General features: G+C 38.8%; 1 protein-coding gene across 5 annotated transcripts; it reads left to right on the forward strand.

Annotated features, from left to right (window-relative positions):
- Positions 1-339: 339 nt before the first annotated feature.
- On the forward strand, positions 340-20,809 carry PPP1R36 (protein phosphatase 1 regulatory subunit 36). 5 transcript variants are annotated; one of them, XM_016141756.2, is made up of 11 exons: positions 340-455; positions 1,327-1,391; positions 8,919-9,005; positions 9,521-9,618; positions 9,717-9,783; positions 11,822-11,920; positions 15,436-15,570; positions 19,042-19,084; positions 19,416-19,594; positions 19,682-19,873; positions 20,444-20,809. In XM_016141756.2, the coding sequence occupies exons 1-11, from the start codon at positions 387-389 to the stop codon at positions 20,628-20,630; spliced, it is 1,221 nt and encodes a 406-aa protein (XP_015997242.2). In that variant the 5' UTR covers positions 340-386; the 3' UTR covers positions 20,631-20,809. The 5 variants fall into 5 exon arrangements, with proteins under 5 accessions (XP_015997242.2, XP_015997244.2, XP_015997243.2 ...); XM_016141757.2 differs by lacking the exon at positions 340-455 and adding an exon at positions 466-615; XM_016141761.2 differs by lacking the exon at positions 340-455 and adding an exon at positions 633-836.
- The last annotated feature ends 295 nt before the right edge of the window (positions 20,810-21,104 follow it).

Here is a 21,104-nt window from a genome sequence, read left to right on the forward strand (position 1 = left end):
TCCCCAAAATCAACCTACTAGCAATCTGGATTTGAACTTAATTTTGTGCTATTAAAGTTTGGAACAAAGGGATCTGCTTTTGGAAATGAAACTAGTTATTCCAATTAAAAAGAAAACAGTGAAGTGATTTAGTTCACGGTTGGAAATCTATATACTAAAGAAATACCCCACACACACTTTCCCCCCGCCCCGCGGGCAGCTTTGCTATGGAAACGACAACAAGCCCCCAGGCTGCGTGCTGGAAGGTGGGATTCGCCCCAGGCGGAAGCGAGTTCCACACCCTCACCCGCCCACCTCCGCCCGCCTCCGCCCGCCTCCGCGCAGTGCGTTCGGGGCGTTGGCGGCCGGTTGCCTCGGCGACGCGGTGAGGCGGTCTGAGTAAGGCCATGTTTCACATGCCGGAACTTTTTCCGAGAAGGAGGGGGTTGGACGCGTCCGGACCTTTCGGGCCGGATGTAAGTGCAGCCTGGGTTGCCTTGACCCGCGCGGCGTGTGGAAGGCAGGCGGTGCTGCCCCTGTCCGAGCCGCGGAGCCTGAGACGACTCCGTGGCGGGGCCCGAATGCCCTCGTTGCCCTCTGCCCTCTGCCCCCAGGAGGCGCCGCATGTGCCCGTGGGTGAGCGGACTCAGACACAGGGATATATTTGCCTACAAAAACAAAACTATGCAGGTGTATTCGGCAAACGGCCAGAATTGATTCTGGCCCCCTACGCAGATATTTAGATATTTACGAAAGTTCCACCTCACCACTTCTAATTGGTTGGAAAATAAATAGCCCTGCTGCGAAGGAAGCAGTCCTACTCAGAGCGTTCCCAGAGAGGAAAGGCTAGTTAGTGAGTAGGTAGCTACCAGAGGTGATAGAGGTCAACTTGTTCTTTGTCGACTTCCTCTGCAGGGTGGGTCAGTGTTAGAGCAGGCTCCTCCTGTTAGGAGTGTCTAACTACTCTACAAGGTTGAGCCTGCTCTGGGTATCAAGTTTATTGTGGTCTGAGTTAATGAATTGGTCAGTTGCTATGATGGGCCTTGTGATAATACAGGCTAAGTGGTTTCCTTCCTTCTCTTCCTCTCCTTCCTCCCTTTCCCTTTCTCCTTTCCCTCTCTCTTTCCCTCCCTCCTCCTCTTTCCTGCCTTACCCCCTTCTTTCCTTTCTATAGAAACTACATCTAAAAAAAATCAAAAAGGAAAAAATCCTGGCTTCAAGTTAGGAAAAAACACCTTAAGATTCTACATCTTTATTGAATAAAGCAGCAGGTGGGGATTGTTAAACGTTCATTGTGACATGTGGATTGTAAATTGAACTTTTTGCTGCAATCATTTCATTTTACAGCAGTCGGGATTACGATTAGGCATGTGGTACTGGAAAGATGAAACCAAAACCCTTGAATTCAGAAGGTAAGTTTTAATAAAAACTTTATTGTAGCTTTTATAAAAATTACATGTGTTTGGGGTAAAAAAATTTTAAGCAGTACAAAAGGGTATAAAGAATAAAATAAATGTTGAAACCCCACCAGTGTAAGCCCCTCAATGGCAGGAACTATCTTACTCATCTTCATGACCCTGGAGCTGTCTACAGAACTTCACAAAGCAGACACTCACCAAGTGTTTATTGAACATGTTCAGTAAACCAACTAGATTCAAGCAGAGGAAGACTAGAGGCAGAGGACCAACGTTTGATAGTTACACAGGTAAGAAACAGTGAGAGTCAGGACTAAGTCCATGTTGATAGTAATAGAAGGGTTCAGGACTAAGAACTATTTAAAAGATGGAATTGACAGGATGTTTGGATAGAATTGATAGGATGTAGTGCTTGGATATGAAGGGAGAGGGAGACGTAGGTACCTATGTTGACACCCAGGTATCTGGATTGGGTGATTGGGTGGCTGGGAGTGCCTTTCACCCATATACAGGATAAAAGAGGCAAGACTGACAGTATGTTTGTGGTTGCTGTTCACATGGATATATGTTTTAGGCTGTAGGACAAATGGGGCTGGAGGCCAGGAAAAGCGCTAGCTAAGCAAATATAGTAACATTATAAATATAATGACATATTTAATGTCAGTTAAATAATTTAAAGGCTAAACATTAGTCACAATCAAAAGTTTCTATTTCATAGAGTATTTATTTCAGTCTTTGAGTAATCTGTCATTTCCAAGGCAGTGATTTCAGTTTTTGTTCTCAGACATGTCACAGAAGCTTCTGTTGAGTAGCTCCTGAAACATCACACTCAGGGCGAGGTAGAAAGACAGCAAGGTAGCTTTGGGATAAGACAGACAAGAAAATCACAGGAGTTAAAATACATGTTAAAGCACAAGAACATGTAGATATAAATTTTATGTGCCACTATTTCCTTTTTTCCTTCAAAATATTTTTGTTTTTTTTAAATCTTTTTTGTTGTTTTTTTCTTTTTAAAATTTCTTTTTCCAACATGTTCTTTTTTTCAATCATCATATATATTTCTTCTGTGATGAAAATTGGAACATTCTTTTACTTATCTTTGTAAATGAAATTAATTTGTAGTATTTTTCAAGCTAATTTTTAGTGGTAATCTAATAATAACTCACCCAAGTGGCACTATTCTCTGTACAAGTCTACTAATAAATTCACAGCTATCAATTTCACACTGACTTATTTATAAAATATTCATATTCATAAACCAAATTTTCTTTTGATTTGTTACCAAGTTATTCTTTAAAAATAGCTTGGTTGATTTCAACTAATTTGGGACAATATACATGGGATGGTAGGATTTAAAAGGTAGATTATATGACATAATGTTGAACAAAAAAGGCCAGACATAAAAATGTAAATACTGTTTGATTTCATTTATATAAGAGTTTAAAATAACAGGCAAAAAAAAGAACTCTGATGGTAGAGGTCAGAATAATGGCCAGCTTTGGGGTAATCACCTGGCAGGGGTGAAAATCTCAGAATATTCTGAGGTACTGGAAATGGCCTACATATTGATCTGGGTGGTGGTTACATGGGTATATACATATTAAAAAGTTCATTAGGCTGTCCACTTAAGAGTTACGTACTTTACTACATGTAAGTTATACCTCAGTTTAAAAAGTTAAAAATAACCCTCCCCCAAACTCCAGACTCTGGAATAGACAAATTGGGGGCAGTTAGGAGAGATGGAAAAGGAATACCATGACAAACAGGTGGGCAGCTTCCTTTTTAAGTAACTCAATGTGGTGAATTTCAGAGTATCAGCATTACCTTAGGAGTCTAGCTGCTAGGGACAATGCTAAGGAAGAGGGAAGCAAACCTTTAAATGTTGTAAGTCAGAGTTTGTGTTTAGATTTGATGCATATATAGGTACTAATTTCCTTTTAAAGTCTAACCATATCCTATGACAAATAAAAGTGTAGATTTGAAGTCAGAGAGGACTCAAGCTGGAACATGCTCTTTTTTTCAGAGACAGTGCGACCAAGACTTGTTACCCCAATGCATGGTGATGAGACAGGACAGAGGCAGAGGAGGTTGAGAGGTGACAGTGGTAAGAATGGGAACTGCAGAGGCAAAAGGCCTGTTCAATCACTGTTCTCAGACCTACTTCTGTTTGGTACCACTCCACAAACCTTTACCGAGCATACATGATGGAATTGCATCTATGCTCTAGAAAGCCCTCTGCCACTGTAGCATGGATGGTGAGATTAGAACTAGGGAGACAAGACAATTATGCAGCAATCTAAGGGGGAGGTGAAGACTCCTTCTAGAGCTAGTTAGAGAGAAAGAAATAATTAGAAGAGTCAGGAAAAACCCTGAGACACACAGGCCTTCAAAAGCAAAGAAGGTTTTCTAAGAGGGAGAGTGGTCACAATGTCATGCTAAAGAGAGCTCAGGGTGGGGCAAATACTAAAACGATGCCTTTCTTTGGATTTAACAAGTTAAGGGTTGCTGGGGACCTAGGTGAACAACAGTTTCAGGGCAGCAGTAGGGTGGAAATTAGATAAGGAGAGAAATTAGATGAGAGAATCTGAGATAAAGATGAGGAACTAACGAAAATATACTCTTTTCAGGAAGTTTACCAGTGAAAAAGGAAAGAGATGTCAACCTTAGGAGGTCCAGTACTCAGGAATGAGGATTTTTGTGGGTTTCGTTTTAAAGGTAGGAAATTGTTTTGGGAGAAAGAAGAGATGGAAGAGAAGAGAAGGAAAGTATGGACAGGATAAAGATCATAGGTTACCTTGGAAAAGATAGAAATAGTTTTTCCACTGACCACGGTGAGAAGGAGGTAAGACAGGAAAGCCTGGGAATTTGAAAGTGCAGGGAGGAATATCTATGCTGCTCTCCTTACTGATAATAAGTCAGACCCTTCCAGTTACTCTTAGAAAGAGAATCTTTTGGTAGCAGTGCTGCTGATCCTAACTCTTCCCCCAAGATTGCTGTTCCCCATGGTGCTCACTCACCAGTAATGCCCACCACTGCCATAATGGGCCAAGGCTGAGGGAAAACCACATTTACCCAAGTACCCTGATTGAGTACCCAAATGGGGCCATTTCTTAAAGCCTGGAATACAGGGAAGACTTCCCAGGAGAGATGATAGCCAAGCCAAGACCTGAGGAGGAGTAGAAATTGACAAGGCAAAGGAAGATTTGGTTGGGGAAGAGGAGAGAGTGTGTACTAGGCAGAAGGAACAGCATGTGCAAAAGTTCGTTTTCGAGAGAGCATGGGACATGTTTCAGACTTAAGGTAGTTCAGTAGGCTGAATGTAGCGTTCCAAGGGTTGAAAGATAAAGTAGACCAGGGCGAGATCATGAAAGGTCTTGCATACCATTCTAAGATACTTGAACTTTATTCAGAGGGCTCAGGTTTTAAGCAGGGAGGTAACCTGTGATTAGAACCACATCTTAGGAAGATGACTCTATCTGCAGCATGAAATAGTAGTTTGGAGGGAGATGACTGGAAGCAAGGAGATCAGTTAAGAAGCAGTTGCAGGAATTTAGCTGACAGGTGATGGTGGCTACAATTGTAGTGACAGAGGGAAGTAGAGAAATTGGAAAGATATTAAAGAATTAAGTGATTAATGGGCTGTGAGGGCTTAAAGGGTGATAGAGGCATCAAGGATGATGCCATTTTCTGGCTTGGACACTTAGTGGGTAAATTGGGGGAAATAGGAATAGTGAATATAGGTTAAAGGAGAATGAGTTCAGTTTTGGATATACTGAGTTTGAGGTGTCTGTAGGATGCCCAAGCAAATGTGTCCAACAGGCAAATGTATCAGTTTCCATGTCTGTAGAAAGATTTGAACCTTAAATTTGTGAGTTATTGGTGTTAGTGGAGTAAATGAAATTACGCAGATGAAGTGAGGAGAGTAACCAGATGGAAGCCTGAGATAGGCTCTCATTTAGAGAACTTGAGAAAAGGGGGTTTAGGAGACTAAGAAAGAGCAGCCAGAAATGGGGAGGAAAATTCAGAGTGTCATGAATACAGATAATCTGCTTTGCAAAGTAACAGCTTGATCTCAGGGGCATTCACATTCTACCTGGAAATCTCTTCCATAGTTTTAGTCTCCCTTCACATGGGGTAGGCAACCTTTTACACCCATTAGCCAACAGGAATTTGTAGAGTTCCAGCCGTTCTCAAGTTCAGATCAAGAGAAGATGATCTCTTTCTTCTTCTCCACCTTGCAGTTCCTGGCATCTTTCCTGGATGAATGACATTGGAAATCCTACTCTTGAGAGAAGACCTAGCTCCCTATTCACAGGCAGATCTTTCCTTACCTTTGAAGATTATATCCTGAGGGAGATATCTGTATCAAGATACAACAGCATACCCATAACCTCCATGCAAGAAATGGACACAGTAATGGGCAGGGAAAGGGTGGTCATTATTTCTTAATAGGTAGTTAAGGAAGAAACGATAAAGAGTGGTTCGGAAGGAGACCTGGGTTCATATCCTAACTCTCCTGCTTACTAGGTGGTTATTTGTCAGGTTACTTAACCCTGCTAATTACCAGTTTTCTCACCTGATTAATGAAATAATAAATGCCTCATGAGGAACAAATTGACAGTGTTACATAACTCATCAGCATGCATGCCTGTTTCTTATTTATTAAAGAGGGAATAACTATTCACTGGCCACATCTAGGTTGGCATGCTTCACTTTGACACTGTCAGAAGTCCTATCTTTGTTTCAAATGCCCCTACTCCCAGCTGGGAAACAAATCAGTAGCCTGTATGAGTCTTTGCCAAAGTCATTGACTCCCCTGAAGACATACAGCCGAGGAAACCACACCTCCAGAAGCCCTGAACTTCTCTTGCTTTTTTTTTATGACCTAAGAGAAAACTAACCACTGAAAAGCTCTTGTGTAAAAGCCAATAGTGGTTCACCCCTCTGCATTTCAGTGATGAGTTCCAGAGAGAAAATATGATTGTTTTTCTCATTTATTTCAGGGCAAAGGGAAACAACATGATTATGTTATAATAGGAAAACACATTAACTAAACGCATTGCGCAAAAGGACCACATTCTAAGTGGATTGCCAGATTGAGGGGGAGACTGGAGACTATAGGAGGGTACAAAACTAGCTCTCACTGTAGTTTAGGAGCCAATCAGAGGGGCAATTGAAAGGACAGTTTTCAGTTAAAATGATGATTCTTAGTGATTCCAAATACACTGTGAGCATAAGCTGCATTTAGAGCTATGACAGGGCACTCACAAAGAGAAATTCATCTCACTAACTGAACTAGAAAATGACTTCAGTCAAGTGAAAAGCCACTCAGACAAGTGTGATGTAGGGAAGACATGTTCAGAGGTCAGAGAAAAAGGACTAGAGGTTTAGCAGTAAATGACAGACTGTTGGCTAAGGAAAGGCACTACTTGCCACAAATTTCAAACACTGGGACATGGGTCAGCTTCTACGTGCCTTTGTTCTCTCTGTGAGTAAAGTGACAGCCATGTACTAGATGATCATACAGATGTCCTCTAACCCTCAAATTTTATGATTCCATGATTTTATAATGCTGAGCTCGTTTGACTTAGTTCATAGACCTAATCTACAAGATACCCCCAAATGTATCCTTTCAAATTTCTTATTTTAGGACTCTGGCCTCAAATCTCAAGCAAACTAATAGGGCAAGAAACTTTGAATTATAGGGATGGGACTGAGAAAAGGGTAGGAGATAGCAAGTTCATTTGCAATTAACTTAGCTTGGGTATTTCTATCTTGTTTCATCTAGAGAAGAGAAATATTGGGGAGAGCTGGTGACCTGAAGCTTCTTTAGCCTGGTAGGAAGTAACAGCCAATGCCTTTTAAGTGGCCAGAACACTGTGATGTTCCAAGGAAAAGTTTGAAAACAACTTTGTGTTCTCGTTAAGGATGGTTGTATTGAGGAAGGAGGTACTAATCAGCACATTAGACATCTAGCAAGCAGAATGGGCTTCAAAGAGCCATGAAAAAATGTCTGAATGGATTTCACGTATATGTAAAATAAATGTAAGGAACAAAATAAAAGCAAAACAAAATGAAAACAGACTCATAGATACAGAAAACAAACTGATGATTGCCAGATGGGAGCAGGAGTTGGGGAGCCGGGTGAAAAAGGTGAAGGGATTAAGAAGTACAAATTAGTAGTTACAAACTAGTCACAGGGATATGAAGTATGGCATTGGGAATCTAGCCAATAATATTATAATATTATGTATAGTGCCAATTGGTTACTAGATTAATTGGGGGATCATTTCGTAAATTATATTAAATGTCTAACCACTATGCCATAACACCTGAAACTAATAAACTAATATTAAATATCAACTCCAATTGAAAAATAAAAATAAAAAAAATATATATCTCAGTGGGGGATTTGAGTATTTCATTAAAGGCTTTCTAAATGGTATGTCAATAGATGTATTGACCACATATTCTTTCTTCCTGTATATCTCTATTAACTTTGTTTTAATTATTCAGGGTATAAATCAACACATTCTTCTTATTAAAAACCTCAAGTAGTACAGAAGTAAACAAATGTGGAAGATAGATCTCTTCCTCACTATCTGACTTCTCCACCCTATCTGATCCTCCATCTCTCTTTGGAGGTAGCCACCATCAACATTTGACATCTTTCTATTTATTTTTCTCCACCTACCCTCATCCCAGTGTATTTCAGCTGTCCCTGTCCCCACGACTCCAAATGCCCAGTCCTTGGAGACCCGTGATAAGAGGAGCACCAGAAAGAATGAAAAGTTTAGGAATCATCCACTGAACAACTTGATGCCAATGGTTTAAAAAAAAGAAAAAGAAAAATACAAAAAAAAAAAAAAAGTCATTCCCTTGAGGTGGCATCACGTAATACTTTTAGGAGCAGACCTGTTCTACGACCTGAACAAGCCCAATCCTGTCTGATCTCAGAAGCTAGCCAGGGTTGGGTCTGGTTAGTACTTGGATGGGAGACCACATAGGAATACCAGGTGTCGTAAGCATAAAAAATAAAAAGGGATTGTAAGCTGACAACGTCCTTGCAATGTGAGGTCAACCAAGGGTTGCCTCTCCTAAAAAGTGGACAAATAAAGAAAATTGGCAGTAATAGTAATATTTTTCTCACAGAGTTGCGAGGATTAAATAAGATTATACATAAAAGCCTTTGGTGCATAAAAAGTACTCAATAAATCAAAAAATTTTTCCAAACATCATGAACTTTCTGTTTCTTATGAAGTTACTATAACTTTTTCAGATGGAAATTTTTTGTGTATAATGGTATTCTGGAGGCTGCTGACATGTTGAGGCTGGATATAAAGCCTGAAATTTTCATCTTTTTCTAGATGATTGTTCCATATGTAAATACATGAGTGGTTTACCTCGAATTCTCTTTAGGATCCACTCATACGCTGGTTCTAAGGTTACATGAGCCAGGGTCATGATATGATTAGCTTCCCCTGGAAAAAGGTTAAGTTCCTATTTTTCTCATTCCTATTACAGTTTTACACCTGCAGTAGAACTCAAGGAAAAAGGAAAGAAAGGCAAAGCAGTTCACTTTGCTGAAATTGATGGTCCAGCTTCAGAAAGGTATCTTAACTTCCCAACCATGGCAATGTTGCTAATAGCACCTCTCAGCAGAATGGCTTAAGCCTTTAAAAACTCTAAGAAAGTATCATTCCAATTTTCCTAGGTTGAAATGCAAATACCCATCAAGGAAAGAACATGGATTATTTCAAAACTGTGCTGAGAGTTACAATAGTTCTTATAAATGTCTCCCTGTGATAATTTGGCTATTAGCAAATTTTCAGCTCTTTATACGTTTTAAAAAATCTGATAATGGTATCTACACCAGAGATAGATGATTTAAATGATCTATTTTGGATGGAATTGATGTTTACACTTAGGCAGTGTACATTACTCCTACCCCTAGTGTAGTACATATAATGTTTAATAATGTACTCCTAAATGATCCTACATTAAAAGGAATCCGTGAATGAAACTCAAGCTCTCAATTTATAGTAAAAGCCTCATGCACCTCAGGACAGATTAATACAACTAAAACCTTTCAAAGCACAACTAGAGACTGCTTTATTCTAAAACAGGTTGACAGATAAAAGGTTTGCTTCAAGAGATGCTAAGTCACCTCAAGCCTTAGAGAAACGAGGTCAACAGGGCAACGTTACACTGCATGATGCTAAATGTGAGTAACTGTTTCCTCATCCTTACATTCTCATCTGGTATGAACCGCTAAGGCAGCTCTTTGTCCCTCTTTCAATTGTTTATCTTCTTTCTTTTCAGTTGTTGCTTTGCTTTTGCTCCAAGAGAGCGAGATGCAGCGGATTTTTTCTTTTTCAACGTTTATGAGGTATGTAATGCTTGTGAGACACTTTAGACCTTTTATCCTTTACTTTGAAGTAATTCCATCTGAAAAATGATGACAAACCTCATTTTTGGAGAAAGGGCATGGAGCTGGCTCTATGCAAGCCATCCTCTCAGGTCCCAAATCAAAGGAAGCCAGAAGCCCAAAATAAAGTTCCAAGGCAAGGAGTGTGGAGAGCATGTTGTCAGAGTCCCAAAAAGGCTGCACTATATTTACAGAATAGTTTTTTACAGAAAACCTTTATTTACTATTTTATTTACTGTTAAAACTATTTACTTATGTGCAGAAAAGAGTATACTCACTCACTGAAGATCAGTTTTCTCCACTAGTTGTGTTCAACAGCCCCAACAAGTCCTGGGTGTGTGCCTCTGGGCAAGCTTCTTGGTCTTTCTAAGCCTCAGTTTCCTTAAATACAAAATTGGAAGTAATGTTGTCTCCATGTGGCTGTGCTTGGAAGGTGCTTCACATGGCTCCTGCACTTGTGAGTGCTCAGTGAGAGTTGGGTCCCCAAGATTATTGGCAGTCCTCCCACATTTCCTCAGCATTCAGCGAAGGCTGCTTATGGCAAACACCTGAGGTTCTCAGCCTAAAGCTTTATTTTGTGACAGCAGCATACTCAGCCTGGCTGCTGGGCAAGCAAGGAATTCTAGGGAATCTGCCCGAGGAGCAACCTTCATTCAATCTGTGATATGCCAGAGAGAATGGTAGATGAATATTTCAGCTTCTATCTGTCAGGATAACTCGAAAAGTTTTCTGTGCTGTCTCCCAGAATGCCCTACAGGGCTGAACTTCATTGGTCCATAGTGATAATGAACTTGTTAATCCCTTTGTTGGCTTCCTTCCCTATACTACCTCACTTCCCCACTCTCCTATTGATGTTTCCTGAGATCTCTTTCCAGGTAAACTGTTTACTCTCAAATCTTTGTCTCAGGGTCTGTTTCTGAGAGAACCCAACCAAAGACAGGTAATTATTAATATCCTGAAAAAAAAACCAAAAAACAAAAACAACCTCTGCAGTGCTCACCTTCATTCATCCTGCCGTCAAGGAATAGTTAAGGAAGGCATGCCAGAGTAAGAATTTCCATTAGGGAAGGAAGGAAGCAGCAACAGTCCTGAAAGTGTATTTAGAAAGAAACCAGTCACTTCTAGCTTTAAAACAACTGAGACAGGATGTAAATCAGTGCAATCTTTTAGGAAAGTGAGACGTATGAAACTTTAACAAACGTATATACTATGTCCTAGTAATTTTACATACAGGAAGTCACTCAACGATATGGTTATAAGGGTAATTACTGCAGTAATGTCTATATCTTTTAAAGACCTAAATTATCTATTAGTAGAGGACTAGTTACATAACTTAGGAGACATAGAATACTTTATTCAGCTATTCAAAGAATGAGGAAAACCTATACAAAGTATTATGGAAGAGTTCCATGCTACAGAGATTTAAGTGGCAAAAACAAGTTACAAAGACCTGTGTATATAGCATTATCCTATTTGTTACAAAAAAAAAATTAAGGCATATTCATGCATATGTATACGTATTGTATTGGTAGAGATGAGGGGCCCTTGTATGTGATGGAAATGCTTTGGAAGTTTTAGGAAGGATTCATAATGAACTCGTAACAGTGGTAACCACCAGGAAGTAGGATGGTGAAAAGAGGTGAGAGGGGAGGACTTTCAGCTTGCTACATTTGTATGTTTCTTAAACAATGGAACAATATTACTCGTATAATAAAACTTTTAAAATTTAAAACTGATAAGCAAAACTTATCAATTTAAGTTATCAATTATCAAAATGATAATTTAATGTCTGACCTTCCAAATATTTTTGTGCACAAAAATTAGATTTCTTACATCTTCAACAATATAGTAGATAGAATTTTCAATGGGAAATTAGTTGTGTGATAGGAATGATAACGTATATCTACTTATGCTGTGTGTTCATATAATTTTTATGAGAAACTTATGTTTGAAATATGTTAGTGTTAATTTCTTTTTTTTTTTTTTAATCTCCCCGTAGGAATAACAATCTTGATAATTTCCTCATGGCGTTATTGTACTATTTATCTCATTACTTGGAAAAAATCGCACTGGAAAAGAAGCCCAAAAGCTACATGGTGTAAGTAGGATTTTATAGTGTGCTTTAGAGTTTTATCACTGCCAGTATTATAACTAACTTTTGTCTAGGGTGAAGAGGTTATGGAAATCTTTAAATCCTTGTAGTATACTAAAACATTTTACATGGGAGGAGTTCACCAGTATTTTAAAGCTCACTGAATAATTCAGGTGGGTATTCTGGTAATAAAATATCCCAAATAACGTAGACTGGCACTGCCCTGTAGAAATATAGTGAGAGACACATGTGTGACTTAAAATTGTCTAGTAGCTATATTTTTAAAATGTAAAGATACAGATAAAGTTGATTTTAATAATATATTTTATTTACTCAGTGACCCAAAATATTATCCTTATAAGATGTAGTCAATATTAGGTAGTTATCGATGAAATACTTTACCTTTTATTGTAGTAAATCTTTGAAATTTGATTTCTATTTTATATTTACAATGTATCTCAATTCAGACTAGCCACAGTAAGTATTCAATAGCCACATGGGGCTCTTGGCTACCATATTGCAGATACAGATATAACTCGTATGCTTTTTATGCTTACAAAGTTCTTGCTGAAGGTTTTGTAAGCATCCAATTAAAAAACTAAGAATTAAAAAATCAATATATATGACCAAAATGATATGCTATATCACAGGGGAAAAACCCCACAAAATTTCTTAGGCTATATATGAAGATTATTTAACTGCTTTAGACAGAGGTGACTCAGAGCCGTACACCCAGGGCAAGAATCCAAAATTCTGAGTCCAGAGCAGAACAATGCCTCTCAGGCTTGGTGACCTTTCAAAAGCCATGGAACTTTCCAAGTGTCCAGGCTGCCCTCTCCAGTATATGTGGAACCAACCCAATGATTTAGCTGTTAGGAATGCTGGTAGAGTCTTTAATTCGTTGCTGCAGAATGTTACCAAGATGCACAATCCTTGTGCACAACTAAGCAGTTTGATTTTATGGATCGATAAATGCATCTGGACAGCAGTTTTGTAAAGAACCAAATAAATAATTCAAACACTGCCGCTCTAGTAAAGCCATTATAATATGTAACATTCATGTTATTTTAGGACTTCATTTCACAGCAGGGCAGCCAGAGATCATAAGATGTTTCTGTGGGAGCAAGCAAAAGGACTCAAGCTGGCTGTGGGCTCAGGAGGTTTGAGGAGTCTTACTGTTCCCAAAAAGAAATTTGTTAGACTTTGGTGGCATGTTAGCTTATATTTTGTGAGTTTTCTGTCCTAATGCTGATGATTATTGCTAATCTGGCAGAAAGATTTGTTTCATTTCTTAATTTATAGAAATAGATAAAAGAGAAGAAAAGTTTCTTAGTTATTTAAAAAATTCAGTATAAATTAGATTTTCTTGAAAGAAGTCAGTTATAGAATAACAAAGAAAAGAAACAAGACTTAAAATTATCGATTCTATGATGTGATTCTAAAAAAATTATAACTTCATTTTCAGGCTCCTGGTAGTCTATTAGTTTACTTATTATAATAAAAATGAATGTAAATTGCATTGAGATATGTGACCATAAGTAATTTTAAGGAGAAAAAAAATGATTTAGTCAAATTAGTGAGATAAAACATAGGGACAATTATAGTACTTACTTCACACAGTTATCTTGAAGATTAAATGAGATAATGCATGTTATCTTAACCTGGCACTTGGCACTTGGGAGGACAGCCTACAAATTGTGAGAGGAGAGCAGAAAGGAATGTAGGAGAATAGCAGAGATACAACTTAATGGTTTTAGATGATTAAAAGCACTAATTCCAGAAGAAACAGCCTTATCCTATTTTATAGATGAAGAAGCTAAGACTCAGAGAGGTTAAACAGTGGGCTGGAGATTACATGCCTTGTAATTGATAGACTCCAAAGCCTATACCTAAACAACTGTGCAATGTGCCCACCACCTGCTACCAATCAACTATACTTTCTTTTCCAGAGTATATCCGTTTATAATTAGGAATTATAGTCTATAGATGTTGATGTGAACAAAATTGACTCTATCTTTGTATCCCTGGTTTTGTTTCTGTTCATATTTCCATGCTGAGAACTCAGACCTGAGTAGTTTCAGCCAGCACCAAAGCTTCATAATTAATGATTAGCTGTGTCCTGTAAACTTAAATAATGTAATCATGAAAAGTCCTGTCAGTAAATGCCCAGAATGGCATGGAAACCAAGATAAATGTCAGACTAGGTGTTGGTGTCAATTCTAAGCAATTATCCCTCATCAGACCACCAAGAGATATGGTTCCTGGCTCATACTGCATTCTTTGTCCCCTTTGTCTTGTCAATCATTAGTAGTTCAGCTATATGATAAAATATTTGCTGTAACAACTGTCTAGCAGTGGAAATTAGCTGCTCAGACTCAGATGATTGGAGTGCCTGTCTGCTCTGATCCTACCCCTTGTAAGTAACTTACTTTATGAGAAATTCTGTTATAATTATTGGACTTGCCCACTTGGTTTTTCAGTTGTAAGATATCCTCATGGTATCCTCATAGGGGCAGGCACTGTGATGGAGACTGGGGTGCTCGTGTAGATGTGTGTTTGTTATATGAAATTAGAACATTTAAATTTAGAACCCACTTTATTCCAAAAACTCATTTTATTTCAGCTACTCACAAGCTTTCTTATCATATTGATAATGTTTTGTGCTTTGAACCATCTATAGTATCTTTAAACATACCTCTGGTCCAACCACAGTATATCCTCATGTGGTCAGTCTAGTGGTTAACATCAGAAGGGGCAATAATTTGTCCCTGTTGTTTAGACTGCATTTCATTAGGTTTAAATATTTCTGAAAATTAAAAGGCAGGAAAAAAAATTAGCGACACCTTTTCAGTAGCAGTCAATGGACTGTATTGTCAGCAGTTTTTCCCCTCTATGTTGTACTGCAAAAACTTCTAAAATTAGACTTCAGACGTGTTGTAACTTAAGAACAGATTGTCTTAAAGTTAATTTGCAATTCAATTGGGACTGGGTGTGTTTTTACTGGGAAGTAGGGTTATTATAATGGATATCATAGTTTTGGAGTAGCTGTCTGCAGATGCCTCCTTAGCAAACACAAAAGTGAGAGTAGGCAAACATCAAGTCCCACACTTAGTGACATCAGGAACCCAGGGGATGCTGAGGTGGGAAAGAGTCTCCATGGCTGTCTTAGCAAAACAGCAGGGAGGTGGGCTGCTAACTGCCTCAGAAACCAAGATAGGTAATTTGTTAGTCAAACTGTTCTATATAAATTGGAACTGCCTGTATATAAAATTAAGGATGCAAGGCATAAAGAATGTGTAAAAAAGTGGAAATTTGTCATAAACTTGAAATGCTGATGACAATGATAAACATCAAAGGACTTTGAGAACCTCCCTCTGCCAAAGCTTGAATGCAATAAAGGATAAGTCAGGTGTGTTGACCTACTTGTATTTCTTTCAAAACAGTTTATACTTCTGGCTTATTGCTAATTAACATAAGCACTTGCAAAAATTAATCCAAATGATCTTTTTTTCTTTTTCCAGGGGCCTTGTAGAGAAAAAAGAGATGGAATTGGTTTTAAGTAAGTTAGAAGTGGCACAAAAATACTTGGCGAAGAAGTACTGCGTCCTTGTCCTGGGTTTGGGAATGCCTGATAAGCATCACATGTGCTGTGGAAAGTAAATGCTTACTTAGGATTTCTTTTGACCTTCACTTGTTTGTATATCCACATCCTTAAGATTCTTAAATTTGGCTTTTGGTGCCCTTGAGAAAGGTTCCATTTTTGTTGTACAGAATAATTGGTCTCAGCTGACACTCTGTCCCAAACACATGTGATGTGTCTCATTTGAGAGAGCCAAGTGAACATGGGAAGAATTCCAGAACCTCAGATCATATTTTAACAGCCCTCCACTGCTTGGGTTTAAATCAGAGGTCTGCATCCTTTCTGGCACCAGGGACTGGTGCTCCTATGAGAATCTAATGCCTGATGATAATGAGGTGGAGCTGAGGCGGCGATGCTAATGCTGGGGAGCGGCTGCAAAGACAGATGAAGCTTCACTCCCTCTCCTGCCACTCACTTCTTGCTGTGCAGCCCAGGTTCTACCAGGGTTGGGGACCCCTGGCCTATACTTAACATTTCATCTTTATAGTACATATGCATTACAAACTAATTTTGGGATAAAAAATATAGTTATATCATAATAAGTAGTTATATCATAATTAGATATTTGAGCATATATTTTAATTCCCTGGATATAGAACCCCCATTTAAATATTATACTTTAACAATCATTTTTATTACAACATAATTTTTATTCAGACTTTTTAAGGAACTCAATGTGTGTGAAAGTGATTGCCTCAGTTTAGTACTAGCTCATTTCCAGGGTATGTTGTTGGTATTTTTTGCCATTGTATGCAACATCACCTGCTTTTCAACTACTTGTTGGATAGCGTTTTGGAGAAGAATTAGTTTAGAGCTTACCACTCACTATTTACATAACAAATTCCATACAGGTCAAGAGCAAAGGATATTGAGGAAAACAGATTACAGCATGTTTTTGCCAGTAAATGTTGTTAATTGGCCATGGTGTTGGTTATGTCTGTTGAATAGAGTTTATATTGTTCTTTTGATTGATTTTATCTAAGAGGTAAGGACAATGTTTTTGCCAGTTATGAGTGATTAACTGATTTCAATATACTATTATTTCACTTCCTTCCAGGATGAATAATCCAATATTCTAGTGAGAACATTTTCATGCGTATTTTCTGACTTCACTCTCTAATCTGTAAACACTTAATATTGAACTGGAATACCTTATGTTATTTATCTCTAGAGTTAAAAATTTCAGTAGAACAAGCAATTTGGGGGCTGTTAATTTAGTGCTTTCATGTTTCTTGAGAAATAGGAGGACATGTCTTTCTTTTCTAAACACATCTGTGAAATCCTGATATCACAAAAGCTTTGGCAAGATTTTGATGAACATGTTCAGTGAAAGCTCTCTGTCTTTTCCAGGAGAGATAAGAAAACCCCATTCACAGCACATGCTATGGAATTATATTTGTTATTTGGTTTTGGCCAATTTTGGCTCCACCCCTACTTCTACCCTAAGCTTTATACCCTTCTTCTGTGCTCTCAATGCAGCTGTCACCTGATGAGTGACCAAAGAGGCTAAGGGTATGGATGAGGATGGAGAGAAAGGGTTCTTTGAAGCTCAGGTGTATATATCATCCTTAAACTCTATTTCCTCACTCTCACCCCTAGTCACAGACACCAAGGCTTCTTTCCCATCTCCCCAAACACATTCCTTTGAAATTTCTCTTACCTTGTACAAAGCAGGCCTTGACCTTAACTTCAACCTGATTTCGCCTAAAGCAGCAAGGGACAAATGGAAACACGACTTTTTTTTTTTGAATCTCCAGCCCAGAACTCCATTGGCCTGGTTCTAGGCTTTGTATCCCTTCAGGACTAACTAAAAATATGATATACTTTCCTTATTTTGGTTTAGAGCTAAGAGTCTTATGTAGCAAGAAGGAATAAGAAGCATCCTATCAGGCCACCGAAAATGGCAGGTCAGCTTGGAGGTCTGCATGGTCTCTGGTTTCAGCTGGCAGAAGCCGTGGAAGTGCGGAAATACCACATAAGCACTCCTGTCGGGCAGAGGCTTCAGGTGGCACAGAGAAATGCCGAGGCTTGTCCTGAAAAGTTTCTGTTGGGCTCTGTTGTTTAATATTTTCAAAATATTCTATAAAATATTCTTTAAAAAAAAACTTGTTTCCCTAGCATTCTAGTTATGAGGATAAATGTGGATCTCTGTTGGGCCTGAGTTTTGTTACAGACTCTCCCCCTAGTTAAATATGTGTCTTTGGACTTACTTTGAACTTCAGTTTTCTCAACTGTAAAGGGCAGGGTGGGGTGGAGGTTGGGGGTGGACTGCTGACTGCATCATAGGGACCTTATGAGAACTAAATATGATAATAAATTTAAGAGGCTTAGCATAGTACTTGGTACATAGTCCACACTTAGTAAATGTTCACTTTAATTACCATTGTCTTAATTCTTTATTGAAGACTTGCATATGAGGAAACCAGTGTGTAAATGAAGACTCTGTAGGAGGGGAGGGACCTGCCCCAGTAAAGGCTGAACCACCTCTTCAGTGGTTCCCCCAAATGGAGGTCTAGTTTGGGCCCATACAAATCATGAAGACCCTGTGAGAAGACTGAAAGTCCTGAGGGATTTGGGTCATCTTCCCCAGACCATGCAAGTTCAGGGTAGTTCTGGAGAGCATAATACCAGGGCCAGTCCTAGGTCAATTACTCCAAGGAAAGCCCAAGCAAAAGCAGAAGCAAAACCAGAATCAACCCTGAAGTGCCCTGGATCTGGCTTTGGCCCCTATGACTAATCAAGTGACTGTAGGTACACAGCTCTCTTTGTCAACTCCCAAGTCCTCCCTAGGCCATTCCTGCTTTCTTAAGGTTGGCAATCAGAGTGGCCTGTGTTAGGGAGGGGAGGCCAAATTCACTAAGTGTGCCCATGCGGATACACTCTCCTTGACATTGAATTTGTGTTGCAAGGACTCCTGGGAAAATGCCTGCCTTTAAAAGACAAGGCTCAGTCTGCATACCTCATTTAGAAGGGCAGGAGCACACCACTTTCCCCAGTCTCTTGATGGTACGACATAGACCTTTGTCCATTTTGCTTCCGTTTCTTTTTGTTGTCAATAGCCATAACCATTGTTTAAGATTCCTTTTTCTTCATTTTTGACTTACTCTCTAGTTCTTTATTTCCATATCTACTGGTACCTCATGTGGCCTTTTCACTGTGTTTCTACTCTCCTCACCTCCGCAGCACTCACATCACCAGAAGCCTTCGGAAGAATACATTTCCTGACTGGCTTGTTTATCTTAAAGTTACATTGATTAACTTTTGACTGAGCACTCTAGGGGGTTTGCTCTGAGTAACCTAAGAAGTTGGAGAAAAAGATATTGGGACTCATTATCAATGCTTTTTGGTAGCATTTATGTGGCTAAATAGGTCTTGAGGCCACAAGTAATGATCCTGCAAAGGGGCATTTTGAAGGTAAGGGCTTGCTTAGGTCACTGAAAGATCGAGCTTCCCTGTCAACCTATAGTTGTGATTTATTATATTGCAGGGAGAAAATATCAGATACACAGAAAGACTGGAAATTCTTTGAGGTGAGTCATTTATGTTTTGGGTTTTTTTTCTTTAATAGGAACCATTTCTTTGACATAAACATTATATAGTAATAAGTAATATCCATTTGTCAGGCACTTATTTTTAGTGAATGTCCTTCCTAAAAAGGATGCTAACTATGCCACACCTTAAATTTTCAGTCTTATTTTTCTTCTGCAAAGGTGAGTACATGTATAACTTTCCACAGCTTTTCAGGAATGCTGAGAAATTAGGTCATCTGGGTTTATATCTCCTTAGCAGTATTCTATAGAAAGGTTGGAGTTTTCCATATCAAAGCTATGGGTTGTGATTCTTGTCCATTTTCCATTGCAGTCCTTTTATACTTTCTGTACATATGTGGCTTGGATTGTCTTTCGACGTCAATGCTTCACAGAGATTGAGGAGGAAATAGGGAGGCTCTTTCGTACCAATATGTTCAATATTCCTCGAAGGAAGCGTGAGGATGAAGAATCAGGAGGGGAAAAGAAACGCATGACTTTTGTACAATTCAGGTATGACCTTTTGACTTTCCTAAGTTCAAAGACATTTCTAGAAAACAGGATGATGGAGCCTAAATGTTACCTTCCCATCCTCAACAGGAGGATGATGGCAAAACGCCCAGCGATTAAAAAAGCGATTTATATGCGCTCTCCAGTCCTGTCTACTCTGCTGCCGTCTCTCAGAGAAAAAGCTCAGAATGTCTTTGAGAAAAAGTGTTGTCAAGGAGACTTAATATTTTCAGCCCAGGAGGAAAAGTACATGGAAAATCTGGATTCTGTGCACATGCCAATGTAAGTAGCCCAAGGGGAATGAAAACAGAGTGTCCCTTCCTGCACCGGGCCTGGGAGGGAAAGGGGCTCAGACACTGTGCCTCTTCCCAAAAGCTGAACAAAGATGAAAGCACCATCTTTTCACCCTCCTCTGTTTCTCTCTGTTTCCTTTCCTGAGCAGTTTTTGGTACACCCACCTAGACTAGAAAAAATTGCTAGAAAGTTATGATAGAATTCAGATAATTCTAATTTGGATGACTGAGTAGCAGACTTGATAAGGCTGAGGTTTTTCCAGTAGAATAATCATCTTTGGGAAATGTGGGAAGGGCCAATAGAAAACCTGGCTGCAGGCTGAGTTTCTGACCTACATTTAGGACCACAGTGGTGGTTCAGGGAAACAGGAATGCTTCCAAAAAAAAAATAGTTGTTTTCGTGTGTGTGTGTGTGTGTGTGTGTGTGTGTGTGTGTGTGTGTATGTCTTTTAGTACACACACAATACACACACACACACACATGCATAAGCACAGTCACAACCATACACCTTAGTCTTTGGCATCACTGCTTTATCTGTACCCATAATTCTTTTCACAGAGTTGGCATCTTGGGGGAGCCTCGATGTCTGTTCAACCCCCATACCCTCCTCCCCTTTGAATCAGAAGAAAACACGAAGGCGGCTGGAAGACATTCTTCCGTGATAGAAAGCAATAACATGAGGATTCAGGATACACTGGACTTAGTCATGAAAAGACTGTCCCCTCAAACATCATTTCCTAAATAATCTGGTACATTTTGTTTCTGTAATTAAGTCCCTGTGTTTGAAGTAAACTACTTTGACTTACATCACTTTATATAGGACTAATATTTGTTATTATTAAACTTTTTTAATTGTTCAAATTATTTTGTTAAAAGTTCAACAATGGCCTATTAAAGAATTCTAGAAAGATCTTGAAAAGCTCATTTTCCTGTATTTAATAGTTTGCTTTGTCATTTGTTTACTTCCTTGGTTTCCATTTGGCCATTTAGAGTAACATATTAGGACGGTTAGCCCGTATTCTAGTGGACTAGTGAAGAAACATTCTGTTTATTCATTTCTAAGTTCCTTTTAGCTTTATGAGAGTGTATCTTTGGTATGTTTAAAAACAAAATTTCATAAAAGGCAAATGAAGATGTTTTTAACATTAAATTTTTTCTATGACTTATTATTGACATTAAGATATAAAGTATATCTAATTCATTTAAAAGCCTTTTAGCA

This window comes from Rousettus aegyptiacus, unplaced genomic scaffold (assembly GCF_014176215.1).
Source record: "Rousettus aegyptiacus isolate mRouAeg1 unplaced genomic scaffold, mRouAeg1.p scaffold_m13_p_3, whole genome shotgun sequence".
NCBI lineage: Eukaryota > Metazoa > Chordata > Mammalia > Chiroptera > Pteropodidae > Rousettus > Rousettus aegyptiacus.